Source organism: Scyliorhinus torazame, chromosome 6, assembly GCF_047496885.1.
Source record: "Scyliorhinus torazame isolate Kashiwa2021f chromosome 6, sScyTor2.1, whole genome shotgun sequence".
Lineage (NCBI taxonomy): Eukaryota > Metazoa > Chordata > Chondrichthyes > Carcharhiniformes > Scyliorhinidae > Scyliorhinus > Scyliorhinus torazame.
In genome coordinates this window covers 311,942,940-311,964,436 of record NC_092712.1, presented here as the reverse complement: position 1 = coordinate 311,964,436, position 21,497 = coordinate 311,942,940, and the positions used below count along the sequence as shown (strand labels likewise).

The following is a 21,497-nucleotide window of genomic DNA, read 5'->3' as shown; positions in this document are numbered from 1 at the left end:
TCCACGTATTCTTTGGAGTAATCCAAAGACCCGGGTTAATGAAAATTTAAATTTGATCAGTAAAATCTGGAACTATAGAGCTAGTCTCCATAATGGTGACAATCACCGAATGCTGTAAAGCCCCAAATGGTCCACGGATTAATTTAGAGAAGAGGTCTCACAGATTAAGGTTGCATTGCCTGGAATTTAGAAGATTAATGGGCGATTTGATCAAAGCTTTCAAGGCATTAGGGAAAACAGATGGAGAAAACGTATTTCTGCCGGCTGAGGAGTTCAAGATTAGAGGGCACTGTCTAAAAATTAGAATCCGTTCTTTCAGGAGTGAAATTAAGAAACGCTTCTACATGGGAAGCGTGATAAAGGTTTGGAATTCTCTTCCGCAAATGACAATCGATGTTAGACCGATTGTTAATTTTAAAACTTGAGATTGGTCAACAAAAATCGTACCAAATGACTTAAAGATCTTTGTAACGCTGCCCTTGTATCTACACTGCTTACAATAGGAGTAAGCCATTCAGCCCATTGAGCTTGCTCTGCCACTCAATACGATCATGGCTGATTATCCACTTCAATGCCTTTTTCCCAACACTATCCCCATATCCTTTCACCCCATTGGTATTTAGAAATCTGTCAATCTCTGCTTTAAACATACTCTATGATTGAGCTTCCACAGCCCCCCAGGGATAGAGAATTCTGGGCGGAATGCTCGGTAGCACAATGGTTAGCACTGTTGCTTCCCAGTGCCAGGGTCTCTGGTTCGATTCCCGGCTTGGGTGACGGTGTCTGCACGTTCTCCCCATGTCTGCATGGGGTTTCCTCCGGGTGCTCCGGTTTCCTCCCACAAGTCCCGAAAGACGTGCTTGTTAGGTGAATTGGACATTCTGAATTCTCCATCTGTGTACCCGAACAGGCGACGGAGTGTGGCGACTAGGGGCTTTTCACAGCAACTTTGTTGCAGTGTTAATGTAAGTCTACTTGTGACACTAATAATAAAAATTATAAGAAAGAAAGAATTCCAAAGATTCACAAACCTCTGAATTTAAAAAAGGATTCTGCTCAACTCAGTCCAAAATTGATTCGCCCTTATTTTCAAATTGGGCCCCAATGGTGCTCACCTTTGTGTTGTCAGCAAATTTGGAATGTGGTTGTCTATCCCATCGTTAAAAGTCGTGAATAAATGCGGTGAATAGCTGAGGCTCCAACAGATGAGCATATGAATCAGATTAAGCATCATCTCATTGATTGGGTAACAGGTTTGAGAGGCTGCCCGCCCTCCTCCTCTTCCAGTGACCCTCTAGCAGGGGAAAAGTGTGACACCTTCTGACTGTCACAAATAGAAACAGCTACATTAAATAACTTCAATTCGTCTTCCTGCCGGGCGTTCCAAAGTCTATCGCCATGGTTACCCAACAGAGGAAAGTCTGGGAAAGATAATTAAAAATACTTTGAAGCCCTAGCACCCGCAAGGTTGAATTTAATGATCTGATTCTGCTGATGCTAGCATGACACTTTGGTAATTTAAGTATAATTTCTGCCCATTAGCCAATAATGAAGTCGATCTTTAATGTGCCCACAGAGCTTGCTGGCTGCCATTTGACTGAAGTGAGCTTATGCAACACTTAATAATTTGTGGTTGTGTTTAAAATTAACCCTTGGGTGTGGATAATTAAAGGTAATGGTATCTTAAAGTGAAGGTGTTGTGGTGCAGTGTCTGGTGTCCCTGCCTCTGAGTAAGCAGCCCTGAGTTCAAGTCCCATCCTGGACCTGGACGGCCAAGGAAGGAGGGTTCATCACGCGGCCAAACGGGTTGAGTATCAACCAGCAAATTCCTTCCAACACACTGCAATGGCAGGCGGTAAGAGAGGGAGGAATAATGGATTTGAGCAGGGGAAGATGGATGGGAGGAGATGGGGTGAAAGAGATGAAGGATCTTGTCATGATATGCACTCATGCACATAATGAGATACAGACCGGCAGTGACAGACAGCCAATCAACACACAGGACAGAACACAACCAATCACCAGGCAGAACACTAGAGGGTGGTTTCCCACTATAAAACACACGAGGCATCAACACTCTGCCTCTTTCCACTGGTGACAATGTGGTGACAGTCAGGGTGTATATATCAGTTAGCACCTTCTACACGTGGCTCAGAGCTAGTCAGGTCTAGTTAGTTATAGTAAGCACGCTTAGATTAGTAGAGTGTCAAACCCACAGCGAACTGTGTGCACTGCTTAACCAGTTCAATAAAGCGTATTGAACTAACATCAAAGTTTGGAGTCTACTGTCCAGTACAACTGCATCCAGTTGCAGTCCATGTTACCCCCAGGGTGATTAACACAGATCTGTTTCTGGAGGGGAGATTGGCAAGTTCGGAGGACTTGGGGGTGAAGTATGGGCTGAGGCATGAGCAAGGGTACAGTTTGTCTAAAAAAAAAAAACTGTAAAATGCTGAATAAAAATATTTTTCAAAAAAAGAGGAGGGATTCCTGATCAGCCATGTGACAGAGAGACGATTGGAGCCTCTGCCAACGCTGCCCATAGCTCCAGACTGCAACATGCGTGTCAATGTATGTTGCCACAGGAGCCCGTACTCCCAGAGTGAACTGTAACATATAACCATCAGCTTTTGGGGGAAAAAAATGTTTTTATTGGTTTCACACTTCAGTTCAGAAGTTCCAGTATGTGTTGCAAACCCGCGCGCAAAAAAAAAAAAAGGAAAAATTTAAATTAGTAAAACAAAAGGAAAAGGAGACAAAAGGGGCAACAAAAACAAACCGAATCCTCCCCTATATTTACAGGCTGTTCTCTCCCCTCCCACTGTGGCTGTGATCCCCCTTTAGCCGAACTTTCTCTTCGTGTGGTCTGAGTGTGTATTTACAGGCTGGCCTTTACCGTTTACTTTGATTTTTAGCCTGCCCCCTGGGCCTGTCCCCCTGTGGTTTTGTCCTTTGTGTCTCTCTCATCTACTTTGTGTGCTTTCCCTCACCCCCCTCCCTCCCCTTCCCTTTGTCCCGTGGCTTATTTGTGCCCCCTCTCCGTAACTCTTGGTTGCTGGCTACGAACAGATCTTTGAACAAGTTGGTGAACAGCTTCCACCTCTTCCGACCCCCGGGTGGCAAATTTTATTTTCTCCAGCCTGAGAAATTCCAGCTGGTCGGACAGCCAGTCTACAGCTCTGGGTGGTGCTGCCCATCGCCAGCCGAGCAGGATTCTCTGGCGGGCAATTAGGGAGGCAAAGGCTAGGGCGTGGGTGTCCCTCCCCATGAGCCCCTCTGCATGAAATGTCCCGGCTGCTCTGAAAGCCTGAAGACCACCACTTTTGGGCACGGCTCCACCCTCACTCCCACAACCTTGGACATTTGGGTGTGGTTGGCCAGGCCTCCTTGGCACCGTTCACAGTTTGCCCTCCATCTCCGGAAAGAACCCACTCATTTGGGTTCTGGTTAGGTGCGCCCTGTGCACCACCTTTAGTTGCATACGGCTCCGCCCTGCGCATGTGGAGGTCTCCTTCACCCATCCCCTCTTTCTGCTGTGGCCGCCCAGTGGTAGGTTTGGGAGGGCCAGGCCTCCCATGTTTCTTCTCCTTTTATAGAACCTTTCTCTGGATCCTCGGGTCTCTCTCCCAACCCCAACACACACACGCACACATGCCACGATTAGTTTGTCTACCGTGTTAAAGAAAGCCTTGGGGATGTGAACAGGAAGAGGAACTTGGACAGCACATTCATTTTGATTGCACTCTCCCTGCCAGCGAGACTGGAAGTGCGTCCCACCTCTGCAGGTCTCTTCTGACTTCTTCCACCAGACTCGTCCGGTTCCATTTGTGGATCCGTTTCCAGTCATGGGCTATTTGGATCCCCAGGTAGCGGAATTTGGTCTGGCCTTGTTTGAACAGCAATCCCTCCAGCTCTGACCATTCCCCCAGCGGGTTCACTGGGAAGATTTCACTTTTACTCAGGTTGAGTTTCTAGCTCATTGTCCCTTCCAGGCCGGTCCAAGGGTTTGAGATGTAGAGAAGCAGGTCATCTTCATAGAGTGACACTCGATGCTGTCTGTTTTCCCCTCCCCCCTCCCTCTGTATCCTTTTCCACACCACCACCGTTCTGAGGATGATCGACTGTGGCTCAATTGCCAGGACAACCCGCAACAGGGACAGTGGGCATCCCTGCCTGATGCCTCTGTGCAGCTGGAAGTATTTAGAGCTGGCGGTGTTTGTCCGTCCGCTCGCCATGGGAGCGCTACACAGAGGTTTCACCTGGGAGGTGAACACTGGCCTGAACCCAAACCATTCCAGTACCTCTGTGAGGTACTTCCACTCGACACTGTCGAAGGCCTTTTCTGCGTCCAAGGAGATGATAATTCCCACATCTCCTCCTTTACCGTGTACATCAATGATTATTTTGGTGCTGCTTCATGCTCTTGCCCGGGCCTAGAAAAATTGCTTCCAGTTTCCACCCCTCCATCACTTTAACCTTGTCCATCTCAGACACTTCCATTCTCTTCCTTGACCTTTCTGTCTCCATTCCTGCAATAGACTACCAATATCCGTTACAAGCCCACTGACTCCCACAGCTATCTGGACTACAGCTCTTCGCACCATACATCCTGTAAGGACTCCACCCCTTTCTCTCGTCTCCTTCGCCTCCGTCGCATTTGTTCCGATGATGCCACTTTCCAAAATGGTCTCCTTCTTCCTGAACCATGATTTCCCATCTACAGTTGCTGACAGGGCCCTCAACCGCGTGCGGTCCAACTCCTGCGCCACTACCCTTGCCTCCTCCCCTCCCTCCCCTGAACAAGGATAGAGTCGCCTCGTTCTCACATGTCACCCCACCAGCCTCCGTATGTGTTGTACCCTCAATAACGACACTTCGAGAGTAAAACGGTAAAGAAGGCTTGAATAAGCTAAGAACTAGCCTGGTGCTGAGACGGGTGCTAACTGGGTGCTGGCCACAAGGCGGCCCCTTATATACGGCTCCCAGGTGGGCGGAGCCAGAGGCGGAGTCCCCCAGCGTTCCCACGTGTTCCCCGGTTCTTAAAGGGGACATCACCTTACACGATGACAAGGGTACAGTAGTAGTACTGTAACCGTTCATCACATTCGCCCCACTTTTTAAAAAAAAGTCCGGCTGGGGTGAAGTGCCATCATAACGCCATTCGTCTCGGCGGCCTGATCGCCCTTATCGACCTCCTCAGCTCGGGCGGTGGTGCGGCGGACACGGACGTCTTAGTTGAGGGCACGTCCGGGAGCACGGTGGTCGGAGCCTTGGGTCGGGGTAGGGGATCGGGACGCAGGGGGGATAGGTGGGGCCGGGGGTTTCGGTGCTGGCGCCGGCAGGGTGTGTACAGGGGGGCGCTAGGGGGCGCGCACAGTAGGTGCCCACCAGCGGGGAGTGGAGCCGGGAGGGGGGTTGTTGTAGTGGGTGCCGGATCCTGCAGGGGAGCTGCGAGGGAAGGGGCTTCTGTAGTGAGGGAACCAGCGGGTGCCAGATCCCGGAGGGAAACCGTATCTTGCCTGCCGTCGGGGTACTCGACGTAGGCGTAACTGGGGTTTGCGTGTAGTAATCGAACCTTCTCGACCAGGGCGTCCGTTTTATGGCTCCTCGTGTGCCTCCGGAGAAGAACAGGTCCCGGAGCCATCAACCAAGGTGGAAGCGAGACCCCGGAGGTAGACGTCCTGGGGAAGGCAAACAATCGGTTGTGAGGGGTCTCCTTCATGGCCGTGCAGAGGAGCGACCTAATGGAGTGTAGGGCATTGGGCAGGACCTCCTGCCAGCGGGTAGTTGGGAGACTTCCCGACCGTAGGGCCAGAAGGACAGCCTTCCACGCTGTCGCGTTCTCCCTCTCTACCTGCTTGTTTCCCCACGGGTTATAACTGGTCGTTCTGCTCGAGGCGATGCCTTTGCTGAGCAGATACTGACTCAGTTCATCGCTCATGAACGATGTACCCCAGTCGCTGTGGATATAAGCGGGGAAACCGAACAGAGTGAAGATGCTGTGCAGTGCCTTAATCACGGTGGCTGAGGTCACGGGGCAAGGAACGGCGAATGGGAAGTGGGAGAACTCGTCGATAATGGTGAGGAAATAGGCATTGCGGTTAGTGGATGGAGGGGGCCCTTGAAGTCCACGCTTCGTCGCTCAAAGGGCCCCGAGGCCTTCACGAGCTGAGCCTCGTCTGGCCGGTAGAAGTGCGATTTGCACTCCGCACAGACCTGGCAGGCCCTGGTCATGGCCTTGACCTCCTTGGTTGAGTAAGGTAGGTTGCGGGACTTGATAAAGTGGACGGGCCGGGTAACCCCCGGGTGGCAGAGGTCATTGCGGATGGTTTGCAGGCGGTCCTCCTGCGCATTCGCGCACGTGCCGCGGGACAGGGCATCTGGGGGCTCGTTGAGCTCCCCTGGACGATAGTTGATATCGTATGTGTAGGTGGAGAGTTCGATCCTCCACCTCAATGTTATCGTTTTTTATTTTGCCCCGTTGCGTGTTATCGAACATATAGGCGACCGACCGTTGGTCGGTGACGAGGGTAAACCTCCTACCGGCTAGGTAGTGCCTCCAGTGCCATACAGCCTCCACAATGGCTTGTGCCTCCTTCTCGAATGCAGAGCGTCGAATCTCGGAGGCGGTTAGGGTCTGGGAGAAGAACGTTACTGGTCTGCCTGCCTGGTTGAGGGTAGCAGCCAGGGCGATGTCAGACGCATCGCGCTCTACCTGGAAGGGGATAGTTTTGACACACCGCACGCATAGCGGCCTTGGTGATAGCGGCCTTGATGCAGTTGAAGGCCAATCGAGCCTCAGCCGAGGGGAGAAATATGGTGGTCTTTATAAGTGGGTGGGCTTTGTCCGCATATTTGGGGACCCACTGGGCGTAATAGGAGAAGAGCCCCAAGCACCGTTTGAGGGCCTTGAGGCTGTGGGGAAGGGGGAGTTCCTTTAGGGGGCGCATGTGGGCGGGGTCGGGACCTAGGACCCCGTTTTCCACGACATAGCCGAGGATGGCCAGCCGGGTGGTGTGGAAAACGCATTTTTCCTCGTTATAGGTCAGGTTAAGGGCTCGGGAAGTCTGGATGAACATTTTGAGGTTAGCGTCATGGTCCTGCTGGTCATGGCCACAGATGGTGACATTGTCCAAGTACGGGTATGTAGCCCGCAAACCGAACTGGTCCACCATTTGGTCCATCGCCCTTTGAAAGACGGAGACCCCATTTGTGATGCCAAAGGGGACCCTGAGGAAGTGGAAGAGCCGGCCGGCTGCTTCAAAGGCAGTGTAGGGGCGGTCTTTTGGTCGGATGGGGAGCTGCTGGTAGGCGGATTTTAGGTCGACCGTGGAAAATACTCGGTATTGGGCGATCCGATTTACCATTCCCACGATGCGAGGAAGGGGGTACGCATCAATCTGCGTGAATCGGTTTATGGTCTGGCCATAATCCACGACCATCCGTTTCTTATCCCCGGACCGGACTACCACCACTTGTGCTCTCCAAGGGCTGTTGCTAGCCTCGATGACCCCCTCTCCCAGTAAACGCTGGACCTCTGACTTGATTAAAGTCATGTCTTGGACACTGTACCACCGGCTCCTGGTGACGACGGGCTTACAGTCGGGAGTGAGGTTTGCGAATAGAGAGGGGGGTGCGACTTTCAGTGTCGCAAGGCTGCATACCGTGGGGGGGGGGGCAAGGGTCCGTCAAACTTCAGTGTCAGGCTTCGGTGGCTGCCCTGGAAATCCAGTCCGAGCAGCAGGGGGGCGCAGAGGTGGGGGAGGATATAAAGTTTGAAACGGGTGTGTTCGGCGCCCTGGATCGAGAGATCCGTGATACAGTACCCCTTGATTTGTACCGAGTGGGACCCGGATGCGAGGGCTATGGTTTGGGAGGCGGGATGGGTGCGCAAGGAGCAGCGCCTTACCATTTCTGGATGAATAAAGCTCTCCGTGGTCGCGGAGTCGAAGAGGCATGCAGTGTCGCGCCCGTTGACTTGGACCTTCATCATCGAGTTCTGCAGATGTTTTGGCCCAGTTTGATCGAGGGTGATCGCTCCCACTCGCGGGTAGTCAGAGTCCTCAGCTGGGTCGGACTCGTAAAATGGCCGCCGCGGTCGGTTGCACATGTCGGGTCGAGAAGATGGCCGCCGACAAGATGGCCGCTCCCATGATTCGCACAAGGCGGATGACGCGTCAGAAGGGAGCGTGTCGGGTCGGTGCGCAGCTGCATTGCGAGGCCTGCGGGCCTGAGAGCCTGATTTTCGGGCCGTCTGTTCTTTGTTTTTCTGGCCCCTGGGAAGGACAGGCAGACCCTCGCAAAAAGCCTCTTCTTCCCGCAGTCGCTGCAGATCACGGGGCAGCGTGTGCGTGGATGCTGGCCCTGTCCGCAGACTTAGCACGGTGTGCCCCCAGGATGAGCGGGTCACCGCGCAGCGCAGGCCCGTAACGTGGCTGAGTCTGAGGAAGTCCGAGGGGGGCTTGCAGAGTCCGCGGGGTACGTACCCAAATTATGTCCGGCCACCTCCAGCGAGGAGGCGAGCGTTAGCGTGTCCTGGAGTTCTTTTGCCCTGTTTTCGAGTAACCGTTGTCGGATGTAGGTCGAGCGGAAGCCGGACACTAGCGCGTCTCTGATGTGCAGGTTCATATGGGTTTCCCCTGTCACATCCTGATGGTCACAGTCCCTGGCAAGCGCGGTGAGTTTTTCAACGAATTCGTCTAGCGATTCCCCCGAGCGCTGCCGGCAGATAGAGAGCAGATGCCTGGCGCATTCCTCGTTGATGGATTTGACGAACCGCTTGCGGAGTAACTCGACCGCCTCTTCATAAGTAGTCGCCTTTTCGAGCGTGGCGGAGATTCCGTGACTCACCCGGGCGTGGAGTAGGCGCTGCTTGCGTGGCCCCAGGATGGGGGTCTCTGAGGAGTCCAGATAGGCCTCAAAACATCGGAGCCAGTATTTAAAATTTTCTTTTGCCTCCGGTGTCCGTGCTTCCAGGTTGAGCTTCTCTGGTTTTAGGCCTGCATCCATCCTGATGTAGTTTAGCTTATTAAATTGTTGTACCCTCTACAACGACGCTTAGAGAGTAGAACGGTAAAGAAGGCTTTAATAAGCTAAGAACTAGCCTGGTGCCGAGACAGGTGCTAACTGGGTGCCGCCCAGAAGGCGGCCCCTTATATACGACTCCCAGGTGGGCGGAGCCGGAGGCGGAGTCCCCCAGGGTTCCAAGCCCGGTCTTAAAGGGGACATCACCTTACATGATGAAAAGCGTACAGTGTTACAATAACTGTTCATCACAGCATGCAAAGCATAATCCTCCGCCATTTTCACCAACTCCAACGTGATGCCACCACCAAACACATCTTCCCTTCACTCCCTCTGTCAACATTCTGCAGAGACCGTTCCCTCTGGGATAATCTAGTCCGGGCATTGTCAAACCCGGGGGTGCGACCCGCGGGTGGGTTGCGGAGCCGTCCGTCGCGGCGCTCCCGATCGCGCAAATCTGCGTGCAACAGCCGCAGCATCCGGCTGTTAAAAACCCGGCTGCAAGCGGCCTTCAAAATGGCCGCAACCATGTAAAAAATATGCGGCCTCAATGCGCATGTGTGCCAGATCATCGGCGCGCATGCGCACCAGTGATCGGGCACGCATGTGCAGTGCAGCCGCTTTTTGTTTTTTTAAACGGTCGCAGCTTTTTGTTTTACAAGTTCGGGGGGGGGTTTTATTCATTTTATTTTTTATTTTTATTTTACAAGTTCGGGGGAGGGTTTATTTGATAAAATGTTACCGGAAAAAAATGCAGAACTTTGGACAGATGGAGACTCCATACTTTCCGACACCAGAAGGCCTCACCTTCATCCAACAGGTTCCATTGGAGGAGCGTGTACGAGGGCCAAAGGGACCCAAAACCATTTCCTCCAGTTTTGTCAGCAGCAAACAAGGTAGGGGAAAATGGTGGGTCGTGCAGGTCAGCCGGCGTGGGTCGCAAAGGTCGGCTGGCGTGGGTCGCGGAGGTCGGCCGGGTTGGGTCCCGAAGGTTGGCCGGTTGGTAAAAATGGGTTCCCAGAGAAAAAGTGTGACGAACACCGGTCTAGTCCACTCTTCCACCATACCCCGTGCCTCACTGTCAGAAAGCTCTCTTTAATCTGGAAGATAGTAAGATTCCAGCTTGAGAATGAACAATTTGTGATATTTGCGGCTGCAAAACCCAAGCCTGAGTTTACTTGACATGTTGAGCTGAAGCTCTGCTGTGATTTCAGCGGAATGCTCCCATGGGCTGGCAGGTAAAGAGGCACGGGATGCCAAATTAACATGATTCGTCGAAGAACCAGAGGTGACGTGATGGGGAGGGGGAAGAAAAAGATTTTTAAGCAGTTGGGATGTGGAATACATTGTTCGAGAGTGTACTCCACATCCTGGGGAAATTAAATTCGCGAGCGATGACATGCCGATAGTGATTCATGTGCACGCAACTCGCATGTCAATTCCCACTGACCCGGTAACTTGCACCAAGGCCAGAAGAGGAGCATGCACGATCCTTGACATAGCCACGAGGATCGCGAGCGAGAAGGTGGCGCAGTGGTTAGCACTGCTGCCTCACGGCACTGTGGACCCGGTTTCGATCCCGGCTCTGGGTCACAGTCCGTGTGGTGTTTGCACATTCTCCCCGCGTCTGCGTGGGTTTCACCCGCATAACCCAATGATGTGCAGGATAGGTGGATTGGCCACGCTAAATTGCCCCTTAATTGGAAAAAGATAATTGGGTACTCCAAATTTATGGAACAAAAACCGCCAGGATCGCCACCCGTGGATTTTGGAAAGGGTGCTCGAGTGGGTTTTCCAACTCAATCGATTCTCCCCCTCGTTGGCTTCCTGTAAACATAAAACCCTGGAAACCAATTACTTCAACATGCTGAAGTGTGTTGTTTAGCTTGGTACGTGAAAATTTGCCTCCTTCCACCAAAACTTATTCTGCAAAGATAGACGTTACTTCACAGAATGTTTGGCCAAAAGTAAGCAATTACCAAATCAAAAGAGCTCTCTGTTTTCTTTACAAATTGTCAATAAAGAAAACACCATTTTCTGTATTGCCAAAGCAGCCTTCGCCAATGTTGCAAGGCAGACTTGCAGACAAAAAAAAAATTAGGCTTCAATCTCCTGCTTTTGTTAATCGTAAAAAAGCAATGAAGAAATTTTCAAATCATCATTGCAATGAGGGGACAGACCTTTTTTATTCCAATTTGAGTTCGGTGCTCCAATTTCACGATGATGTAAATTGCACAAGGGCAGTTGGATGTCCATGTAGTTTTTAAGGTAAAGTACCTCGTTGATGCCTAGGATTTTGAGACCCATTTCAAACGTGAAGTGAAACCGTTTAAGAAATAGAGACGAAAAGATGAGTGGGGCAAATTGGATATCTCTTCCCAAAGAACTAGCACAGACCTGATGAACCGAATGGCCACCTTCCGTGCTGGATCGTTATATGATTGTGTGTCGGGTAGAAAATTTATTTCCTGCGCTCCAGAATTTCATTCAAAAACATTTCTGGAGATTGGTTTCTTTTTTAAAAATTATTTTTATTAAGGTTTTCATAAAATATCAATAACAAAATGAAAGAGGAACCCAACATGGTTACGTACAAAACACGGTCTAGAAAAGCAACCCTCCCTCCCCCCTGTACATAAATAATAAATTAGCATTAACACCCCGACTTAACACAACTGGTATATACACCCCCCTGGACCCTCCAGTGTAAATAACAGAAACAGAAATAAAGTAAACCCCCCGCCCCCCCCCCCCCCCCGAGTTGCTGCTGCCATTGACCAATGTCTACCGTTCTGCCAGGAAGTCTAAGAACGGTTGCCACCGCCTAAAGAACCCTTGTACCGACCCTCTCAAGGCGAATTTCACCCTTTCCTATTTAATGAACCCCGCCATATCGCTGATCCAGGATTCCACGCTTGGGGGCCTCACATCCTTCCACTGAAGAATCCTTCGCCGGGCTACCAAGGACGCAAAGGCCAGGATACCGGCCTCTTTCGCCTCCTGCACTCCCGGCTCCTCTGCCACCCCAAATATTGCGAGCCCCCAGCCCGGTTTGACCCTGGATCCTACCACCCTCGACACCGTCCTCGCCACACCCTTCCAAAATTCCTCCAGCGCTGGGCATGCCCAGAACATATGGGTGTGATTTGCTGGGCTCCCTGAGCACCTAACACACCTGTCCTCGACCCCAAAAAAACGGCTCATCCTTGTCCCGGTCATGTGTGCCCTGTGCAGCACCTTAAACTGTATGAGGCTGAGCCTCGCGCACGATGAGGAAGAGTTCACGCTCCCTAGGGCATCTGCCCACGTACCTGCCTCAATCTCCTCTCCCAACTCCTCCTCCCACGTACCTTTCACCTCCACCACCGAGGCCTCCTCCTTCTCCTGCATCACCTGGTAAGTTTCCGAGATCTTCCCCACTCCCACCCACGCCCCTGAGAGCACCCTGTCCTGAACTGTGTGTGGCAGTAGCCGCGGGAATTCCACCACCTGCCGTCTGGCAAATGTCCTTACCTGTAAGTACCTGAAGGTGTTCCCCGTGGGGAGCCCGTACTTCTCCTCCAGCTCACCCATGCTCACGAACTTCCCGTCCACTAACCGGTCCCCCAACCTTCGTATCCCTGCCCTGTGCCACCCCGAAAACCCTCCACCTGTTCTCCCTGGGGCGAACCGGTAGTTCCCCCGTATTGGGGTCCACGCCGAGGCCCCAACTTCCCCCCTATGCCGCCTCCACTGCCCCCAGATTTTGAGGGCAGCCACCACCACCGGGCCCGTGGTATACCGCCTTGGAGGGAGCGGCAGCGGCGCTGTTGCCAGCGCCCCCAGACTCGTACCCACACAAGACGCCATTTCCAGCCTCTTCCATGCAGCCCCCTTCCCCTCCATCACCCACTTGCGCACCATCGTCGCATTGGCGGCCCAGTAGTACCCACAGAGGTGGAGATTGGTTTCTGAGGAACAAAATGTCGTTGGCCAGGATTTTCCCTGTCGCATCGGGAGGGCTTGGTGACACGAGTGGAAAATATTGTGAGGGAACCAAAATCGCTTTTCAAGGAAAAGTCGGAATCGATTGTTCCTCTGCCAAGTCAGCGGCAGGCTGCGTTTCCCCCCGTTCAACATCCAGAACCTGGTTGTAATGCATTTGTATATCAGTATTGGGCCCATAGGCCGGAATCATACCCCTATGTTAATGGGGGGGGGGGGGGGGTCGTGCCAGAATAATACCGGGGTTGCCAGGGTGGTACCTGGGGTTAAGATGGTTTTCTGGGTGTGCTTGCTGTGCGCCGGGGCAGAACGTAAAAATGGCGTCCGGATCATTCAAGTGCTGAGTCGATGGAAGGGCATCCGAATCAGAGGCCGCCCGACAGCGATATGTTGTGGAACCCCAGACTCTTCCAAGTCCCGCACCATACAACGCAAGAAGCCGCCATTGCCGCCAGCGGGCTCAATGCTGCTTTTCCCGCCCAACATCGGACTTTGCGGATAATCGGAGAAAATCCCGTCCAAAGCTTTCTTTCGAGGAAATATTTGGAGTGATTTGATTGGTGTACCAAGAAGATGTGTGACCAGAAAAACCAAGAAATAGGAGCAGGATAAGGCCATTCGGCCCCTCGGACCTGCTCCGCCATTCCGTAAGATCATGGCTGATTTGATGGTGGTCTTCATCAACTCTTTGAACAATAGACAGAGCACTGACCTACTCCTTTTGACACTTCTGCAGTAATAAAAGGGTGGTGGAAAATGAGCACTACAGGGTGTCTGGAAGGCACAACTTTTAAAATTATTTATATATTCACTTCCCATTGTGAATCAGTTGCCCTTCATAAAAATAGTTTTGGATTGAGTGTAGAAAATTGCGATAAATGCTGAGTTCTTTTCATAGTTATACAAATCATCGCTTCCAATTTATTGCAAACAATGGAGTTGCTGTTCGATCCGAAAACGTAGTTCGAATCTTGAACAATCTTCAAAAGAAAGAAAGACCTTGTATTCCAAGACGGCGTGACATCTCCATTGTGGTATTTTTAAAGGATAGCCTTGCAGGCCACAAATGTACAAACAAACAAGAGCTTTATTGGAAAGGTGTCATCACACAGGCTTCTGCACCAGACTGACTGTTGGGCCACTCAAAGGGCCGATGATGTCATCAGTACATCATGTGATCAAACTCCAAAAGTGGCCTTGTCCATACTAGAATACGCAGCACCCATTGGTCAGTGAAGTGCTTTGGAACTGTATCTACTGTTGAAATGTAGGAAGCCAATTTGCACATAGCAAGCCCCCACAAGCAGCAGTGTGACATTGATAAGGTAATCTTTTTTTTTAATGTAGTTATTACAAACATGTATCAAAGCAGGTTACTGCAAATAAACACCCCGGGAAACCTATTTCCCAACAATCAACTATACAGTCTGTACAGATTTTTCCCCTTTTTCACCCCCCCCCCGCTCCTCCCCCACCCCCCTGCGACGAACAGCTCCTCAAACACGGTCACAAACGTCCCCCACCTTTTCTCAAACCCCCCTGCTGAGTCCCTTAACTCGTACTTTATCTTCTCTAATCGCAGGAAGTCGTACAGGTCACCCAACCAAGCCGCTACCGTCACTCCAGCAAAATCCGCCGTCATGCAATCAGAGAGGCGAAGGCCACGACATCGGCCTTCCTCCTCTCCATGAACTCCGGCTTCTCTGAAACCCCAAATATCGCCACCAATGGGTCCGGGTCCACTCCCTCCTCCACTATCCTGGCTAAGACCGTGAACACACCCGCCCAGAATCTTCCCAATTTTTCGCAGCCCCAAAACATGTGCGCATGATTCGCTGGCCCCCGCCCACACCTCTCTCACTCATCTGCTACCCCCTGAAAGAACCCACTCATTCTCGCCCGAGTCATATGCACCCTGTGCACCACCTTAAACTGTATCAGGCTCATCTTTGCACAAGAGGAGGTCCCGTTTACCTTTTGCAGTGCCTCACTCCATACTCCCCAATTAATATCTCCTCCCAACTCTGCTTCCCATCTCCTCCTAACTCTGCTTCCCATTTCTCCTTGATCTTCACCACCCGCTTGCCTCCCTGCTCCCCCAGCCACTTGTATATATCCCCAATTCTTCCTTCCCCTTCCACATCCGAAAGCAGCAGTTACGTTTTTTTGCATCCACTATAAAGATAGGCAGGGCCTTGGCTATCCCATCCCAAAGGCAGAATCTGTGACACTCCCTCTGTACTGCACTGGAGTCTGCGCCAGGATCTTTAAACTCAAGTCCTGGAGTGGGATTTGAGCTTGCGTCCTTATGAAAAATGTATTCAATTACGGGATGTGGGTGTCGTTGACTCGGCCAGCATTTATTGCCCATCCCTAATTGCCCTTGAGAAGGTGGTGGTCAGCTGCCTTCTTGCATCGCTGCAGTCTCTGGGGTGTAGGTACACCTACAATGCTGTTCGGGAGGGAGTTCCAGGATTTTGACCCAGCGACCGTGTAGGAATGGCAATTCTATTCCCAAGTCAGGATGGTGAGCGACTTGGAGGGGAACTTCCAGGTGGTGGGGATCCCATGTGTGTGCTGCCCTTGGCCTTCTAGATGGTCGTGGTCTTGGGTTTTGCAGGTGCTGTCTAAGGTGCCTTGGTGAGTTCCTTCAGTGCATCTTGGAGATGGTACACACGGCTGCTACTGTGCGTCGGTGGTGGAGGGAGTGAATGTTTGTGGAAGGGGTAGCAATCAAGCGGGCTGCTTTGTCCTGGATGGTGTTGAGCTTCTTGGGTGTTGTTGGAGCTGCGCTCATCCAGGCAAGTGGAGAATATTCCATCACACTCCTGACTTTGTGCCTTGTAGATGGTGGACAGGGGAGTCACGAGGTCAGTTACTCGCTGCAGGATTCCCAGCCTTTGACCTGCTCTTGTAGGCATAGTGTTTATATGACCAGCCCAGTCCAGTTTCTGGCCAATGGTAGCCTTCCAACTCTGAGGCTCGGCCAACTGTGCAACAGCTGATACATCAAGCACTTTGATGTCAAAACCAACGCTTTTGGTGCCTTGAGACATAAATGATGTGTGTCCATACTATTCCAGCAGAGCTTTGCTGATGTTTTTGAGTCCAGCGTTCTGGATTGGGTCTGGATTTGGGGCCTGCATCGTTCAGATTAAAACAGCATTGACATTAATATAAGGACATCAGCGATTGTTAAAGCAAAACCTCCCCCCCACCCCCCCACTGCGATGGGGCCATAATTTTTTCACCTTTTTTCTTTAAGCTGCCTAATGCTGTTTTGGAGTATATCTGGCAGCTCCTCAACTTTTATATGGAGATCCCTGTTCAAGCAATTAAAATGATAAAAGTTAGATAAACTTGAAATGGGAATTAAGTGGGCTGTTATTTGTGTCTGTGTTACCTGAAGCCCTGACAGTTTCAATGCACTTTTGGCTGACCTACTGTGTTCCACCCGCTGTACGTCTGTGATCATCTTTTCTTGCAAATTGCTCCATTGTCTCGCCCCTCTATATTTCTGCAAACCAGCCCCACAAGCTTCCGAGATAGCTGTGTTATTCTCGCCCTCTTTGACCGCTGCCTGCAGTCTCCTGGGTCCCAAGTCCTGCAATTCTTTCCCTAAGCCATTCTGCTGCTCGATCTCCACCTCATTTTGCTCTCTTAAAGATGCTCCTGAAAAAGTATCTCTCTGACCACGCTTTTGGTCACCTGACTGATATCTCCCAATGTGGCTCGGGGGCCAAATTGTGTTTTATAACGTTCCTGTGAAGCACCTTGAGGTGTTTCATTCCCTTAAAAGACGCCGGATAAATACAAGTTGCTGTTGTTATGTTACAAATCTAACGGACTTCTCTGTGAAAGTAGCCCAGAGCAATCTTGGGATCAAATTTCCCGAGCAGCATGCACCAGTGCTGCGTTCGCTCAGCAAGTCACTCCGAATCCGGTTTAATTGTTTTTCCGAAAAGTCGCTGGTAGATCCGGGCGTTCTCCTGAAATGACTTTATTTGCGTTTTCGTTCCCGCAGAGAAATTTGAAATCCGACTGAAAGAGGAGGATGGTGTTTCGGTGGAAATTGAACAGCTGCAGGAGGCCGGCGGAGATTCCTCATTTCCGTCCTGCATCTGTACCTATCCCCTCTGGAATTCCAATTGCAGTTCCAAGTTGCTTCTGGGGCCCGGAGGCCACCAGACCATCTATTTCCACTCTGGGTGTAATACAACACGGGACATCAGTATCGTGGCCACCAAGAATACCAGTAAGTGTGCTGTCTTGGGCCTCGTATCTTCACCTCTTTTGAGGTTTACTTGGAGTTATTGCAGAAATGAGCAGAGCAAGCTTGAGGTTTACAAGCTGGCGTGAAGAGTTGGGGCCAGGTTGCCTGAGATTCCAGTGCTAATTGGCATTGCCAACTTCCCAATACCCTTCCTAGTGGCTGCCATTTGGGAGGGGGTGCCTTCAGTAGCTGATGGGGCTACCTGCACCAGATGGTTCTTTAACTGGAGACAACAACTCCCCGGGGGCAAGAGCAGCTGCAGACCACCCTGTAGAGGGGTTGCCCACAAGAGCAATGGCTTGGTTGCAACAAAAAAAAAAATGTTTTAAGAAAAATATATTTTTTTAATCAATTGATCTCTGTGTTGAAGATTCCCCCCCCCCCCCGATTATCTTCCATTGCAGAGTGGTGCAGCTCTGAAGCTGGAAGGCCTCTTGACGTGCCCTCCAACCTTAAGAGCCCACCTACTGTCCGATTGAGGACCGTGAGCCCATCTCCGTGGCAGTGGCTATGTGAAAATCCCAATGAATGAACCCAAACCTCTTGTACGGCTCCCCTCCCAGAGTTGTTCAGGGCTCGGGAATAGTCCCAACCTCTGACACGGCACAAACAGTCCATTAGGCCAATCATGCCTGTGCTAAATCCTTGAAAGGAAAATATGGGATAGAGGAAACAAATCCCATATTTATCACAGAAATCCAGGATCAACTGTTGCTAAAGATAATGCTGCCAAATGCATGACGGAATGGACACGAGTACATCAGGGGAAATGTATTCCCATTGGTGGAAAGTTTGAAAGTCGGGGTTTGGGCGGGGGTTGGTGGGGGAGAATTGGCAAAGGAACCAAAGACAACATGACGAGAATCAACTTTGCACAGTACGTGGTTAGGATCTAAAATGCTCTGCCCGAGCCTGTGGTGGAGGCAGGAATTGGATTATTGTACCTGTGGAAATGCGGTCCCTTTAAGGGGGTGGGCGTGGCAGCCCGGGAAAGGGGGGGGGGTCTGTGAACCCCAGGAAATAGCGAGTTAGCACGGAGCCCTAGAGGCAGGGACTTAGGCAGTGCGGACGGGGGAGCCAAGGAGACAAGACCCATCCTATTGTGTTCTGTACCTGCATAAAAATATATATTTTACATGTGCACTTGATCCATTCTACCATTTTGGTCAAAAAGTTCTTAATTTTTCCCCTTCTTTCTTTCCCTCCTAGACTGCAAAGATATAGAGGATTGTCATGTGAGCAACATGGTCTTGACCTTGCCAGATGTACTTTTGAAGCTGCCAGTACCGCAGCAGACTTTCAGATGGACACTCGAGCAACCAGACGATCTGACCATCGAGTTGGCCTTCGAGCGGTTGAAGCTCCGGCAACTGCTTCCGGACGAGACTTGCAAAGGGGGCATGATGTACAACATGAGCACTTTCAAACCGTCTGGGGTCAGATCCAATGTTGGCCTGTTCTGCCCTCATGGAGCCATGGAAAAGATCCAAACAGCTGACCATGTGATACTGGAGCTGCAGACTTCTAAAGGGTGGAATACCAGTGACTTGGATATCAGTCTATCTTTCATTCCACGTCTCACAGGTAACCCGACGAAAGATTTGCATTTATGTTGAGCTTTTCACAACCACTTCAATATCGTGGGCAGCACGGTAGCATAGTGGTTAGCACTGTCTCCAAGCGCTTTAAGGCCAATCAGGTGCTGTCTTGAAATGTCGTTACTGCTGTAATGTAGGGGAGGCGGTAACGTGGTGGTGTTATCACTGGACTAGAAATGCAGAGGCCCAGGGTGTAGCTCTGTGGTCCTTGGTTCGAATACCACCAGGTTAAAATATGAATTCAATATAAAGTATGGCATTAAATGTTCAATGATGACCATTGTTGTAAAACCCATCTGGTTGACCAATGTCATTTCGGAAAGGAAATCTGCTGTTCTTACCTGGTCGGTGTGACCTATACGTGACTCCAGACCCACAGAGCGATGCAGTTGACTCTTAACTGCGCCCACTGAAATGGCTGAGCAAGCCACTCAGTTCAAGGGCAATTAGGGATGGGCAGCAAATGCCCAGCCCAGCGATGCCCGCATCCCAAGAATTTTTTTAAAAATATAATGTGGAGTCAATTTGTGCACAGCAAGCTCCCAGTGACAGCAATATGATAATGTCCAGATACTTTGTTTTTGTGATGTGAGTTGAGAGTTAAATATCAGCGAGACCCCAGGGAGAACCCCCCCCCCCCCCCCCTCCATATATGTGTCATGACCTATATTTATCGTTCAATATCGTGGGCAGCACGGTAGCACAGTGGTTAGCACTGTGGCTTCACAGCGCCAGGGTCCCAGGTTCGATTCCCGGCGTGGGTTTCCTACAGGTGAGTTTCCTCCCACAGTCCAAAGCCATGCAGGTTAAGTGGATGGGCCATGCTAAATTGCTCTTGGTGCCAAAAAGGTTAGGAGGGTTTACTGGGTTGGGGGATAGGAAGTGAGGGCTTACATGGGTCGGCACAGACTCGATGGCCCGAATGGCCTCCTTCTGCACTGTATATTCTATGTTCTAATTAACAAAATAGATGGCGCCAGAGCGAGGCGACTTCTTGCAAGCTGTGCCCAGCATACCCTCAGAATCTTTCACTCTCGTTCTATGCTTCTAAAACTTCATTCTAACTCTTTTAAACTCTCTAACAATGTTTAAGTTACTCTTTTCTCTACACCTTACTATAACTGTAACATTATATTCTGCAGTCTCTCCTTCCTTCCCTATGTACGGTAGGCATTGTTTGTATAGCATGCAAGAAATAATACTTTTCACTGTATACTAATACATGTGACAATAAATCAAATCAAAAAATAATGGATCATCTGGTCGTGACGCATTGTTGTGTGTGGGATCTTGCTGTGCACAAATTGGCTGCCGCGTTTCTTACATCATAACAGTGACTACATTTCAAAAAGCACTTCATTGGCTGTAAAGTGCTTTGGGAGGTCTAGTGGGTGAGAAAGGTGCTGTATAAATGAGAAGTTTTTCTTTTTGCTTTTCTAATTTTGTATTCGTGAACTTTAATTCGGCCGCATTAAGAACCGGACAACCGGGTGAAGCAGCAGCAACACCCTTCGGAAAACCTAGTGAGAGAAGCCCCTCGTTGACATGTTTTCAAACGGGCTGACGCCTTGAGGACCTGCAATGCAGTTCTCACCAATGTGGTGCCGTTGTAACAGGGGATCGTGCATGCCATGTCGCAGGCAGCCCACCTCGATCCAACCCGGTCAAATTCCATCCTTTTTGGCCCACATTTCCCACCCAGAACACAGGCACTAATTTCTGCCCCACGGTGTTTCTCTATCAACCCGATTCCTCATCACTAGATGGCTCCCTGCAGCTCTAATGCTTCCTTACAGCATTTTCTAGAAGACGTGGCCATTGCAATATTCTATTTAGAAGTGAGTAGATGTGACGGTTGTGGTGATATGCGTCACTGTAAATACACAAGGGGTTAATGTAAATACACTAAGACTAAGTAAACACTAGAGGGAGCACCAGAGACATCATGGCATGCAGACATACAGCTAATGAACACATAGAATAGGACACGACCAATGGGCAGTCAAGACACCCAGAGGTGACACTACCACAAGGGGGCAACCCATATAAAAGGACAGGGCACACATGCTCTGTCTCTTTCCACAGGGACACCAAGAGAAACAGGGGCAGATCAGAGCATCACACCCACCGCATGGATTAGAGCAGACTGGTTAGTTAGACTGAGTTACTATAGCAAGATTAGCAAGAGAGTCGAACTCAAGTAGGAGAATTGTGAACTGTTCAATAAATGTGTTAAACCTATCTCCAAGTCGGAACCTGTCTTTGTCAGAGTATACATCAAGGAAGCAGCTTATGCTACATGAAGAAGCATAACACAACAACGGTTTTAATTTTTTTAACAAACATTTTTTTAACAAACATTTTATGAAGGCATTTATGGTTTTATAGTGACGGATTTTATGCAGAGTTTATGATCACTGCTGTGGAATGGCCAAAGTGTTCAAGTTGGATATTGTTCTCGCTGGTGGTGGTGCAAAGGTTTCAGGCCAATACTGTGTCGTTCTCTGCTTTGCTTTCCCCGGATGGTTTGGATGTGTAGTGTTGAACAAAGAACAACAAGCTTTGTTAACGAACAATACTAATTTATTAACACTACTAAATAAGATTTGTACGTATTC

General features: G+C 50.4%; 1 protein-coding gene across 1 annotated transcript in view; it reads left to right on the top strand.

Annotated features, from left to right (window-relative positions):
* The window catches only part of LOC140425596 (CUB domain-containing protein 1-like), a 111,427-nt gene that overhangs the window by 76,813 nt on the left and 13,117 nt on the right, over nt 1–21,497 (top strand). Inside the window, exons 5-6 of the mRNA XM_072510076.1 lie at nt 17,033–17,263; nt 18,491–18,865. Of these exons, the coding sequence (XP_072366177.1) occupies nt 17,033–17,263; nt 18,491–18,865 (606 nt within the window). The remainder of the gene's footprint in view (nt 1–17,032; nt 17,264–18,490; nt 18,866–21,497) is intronic.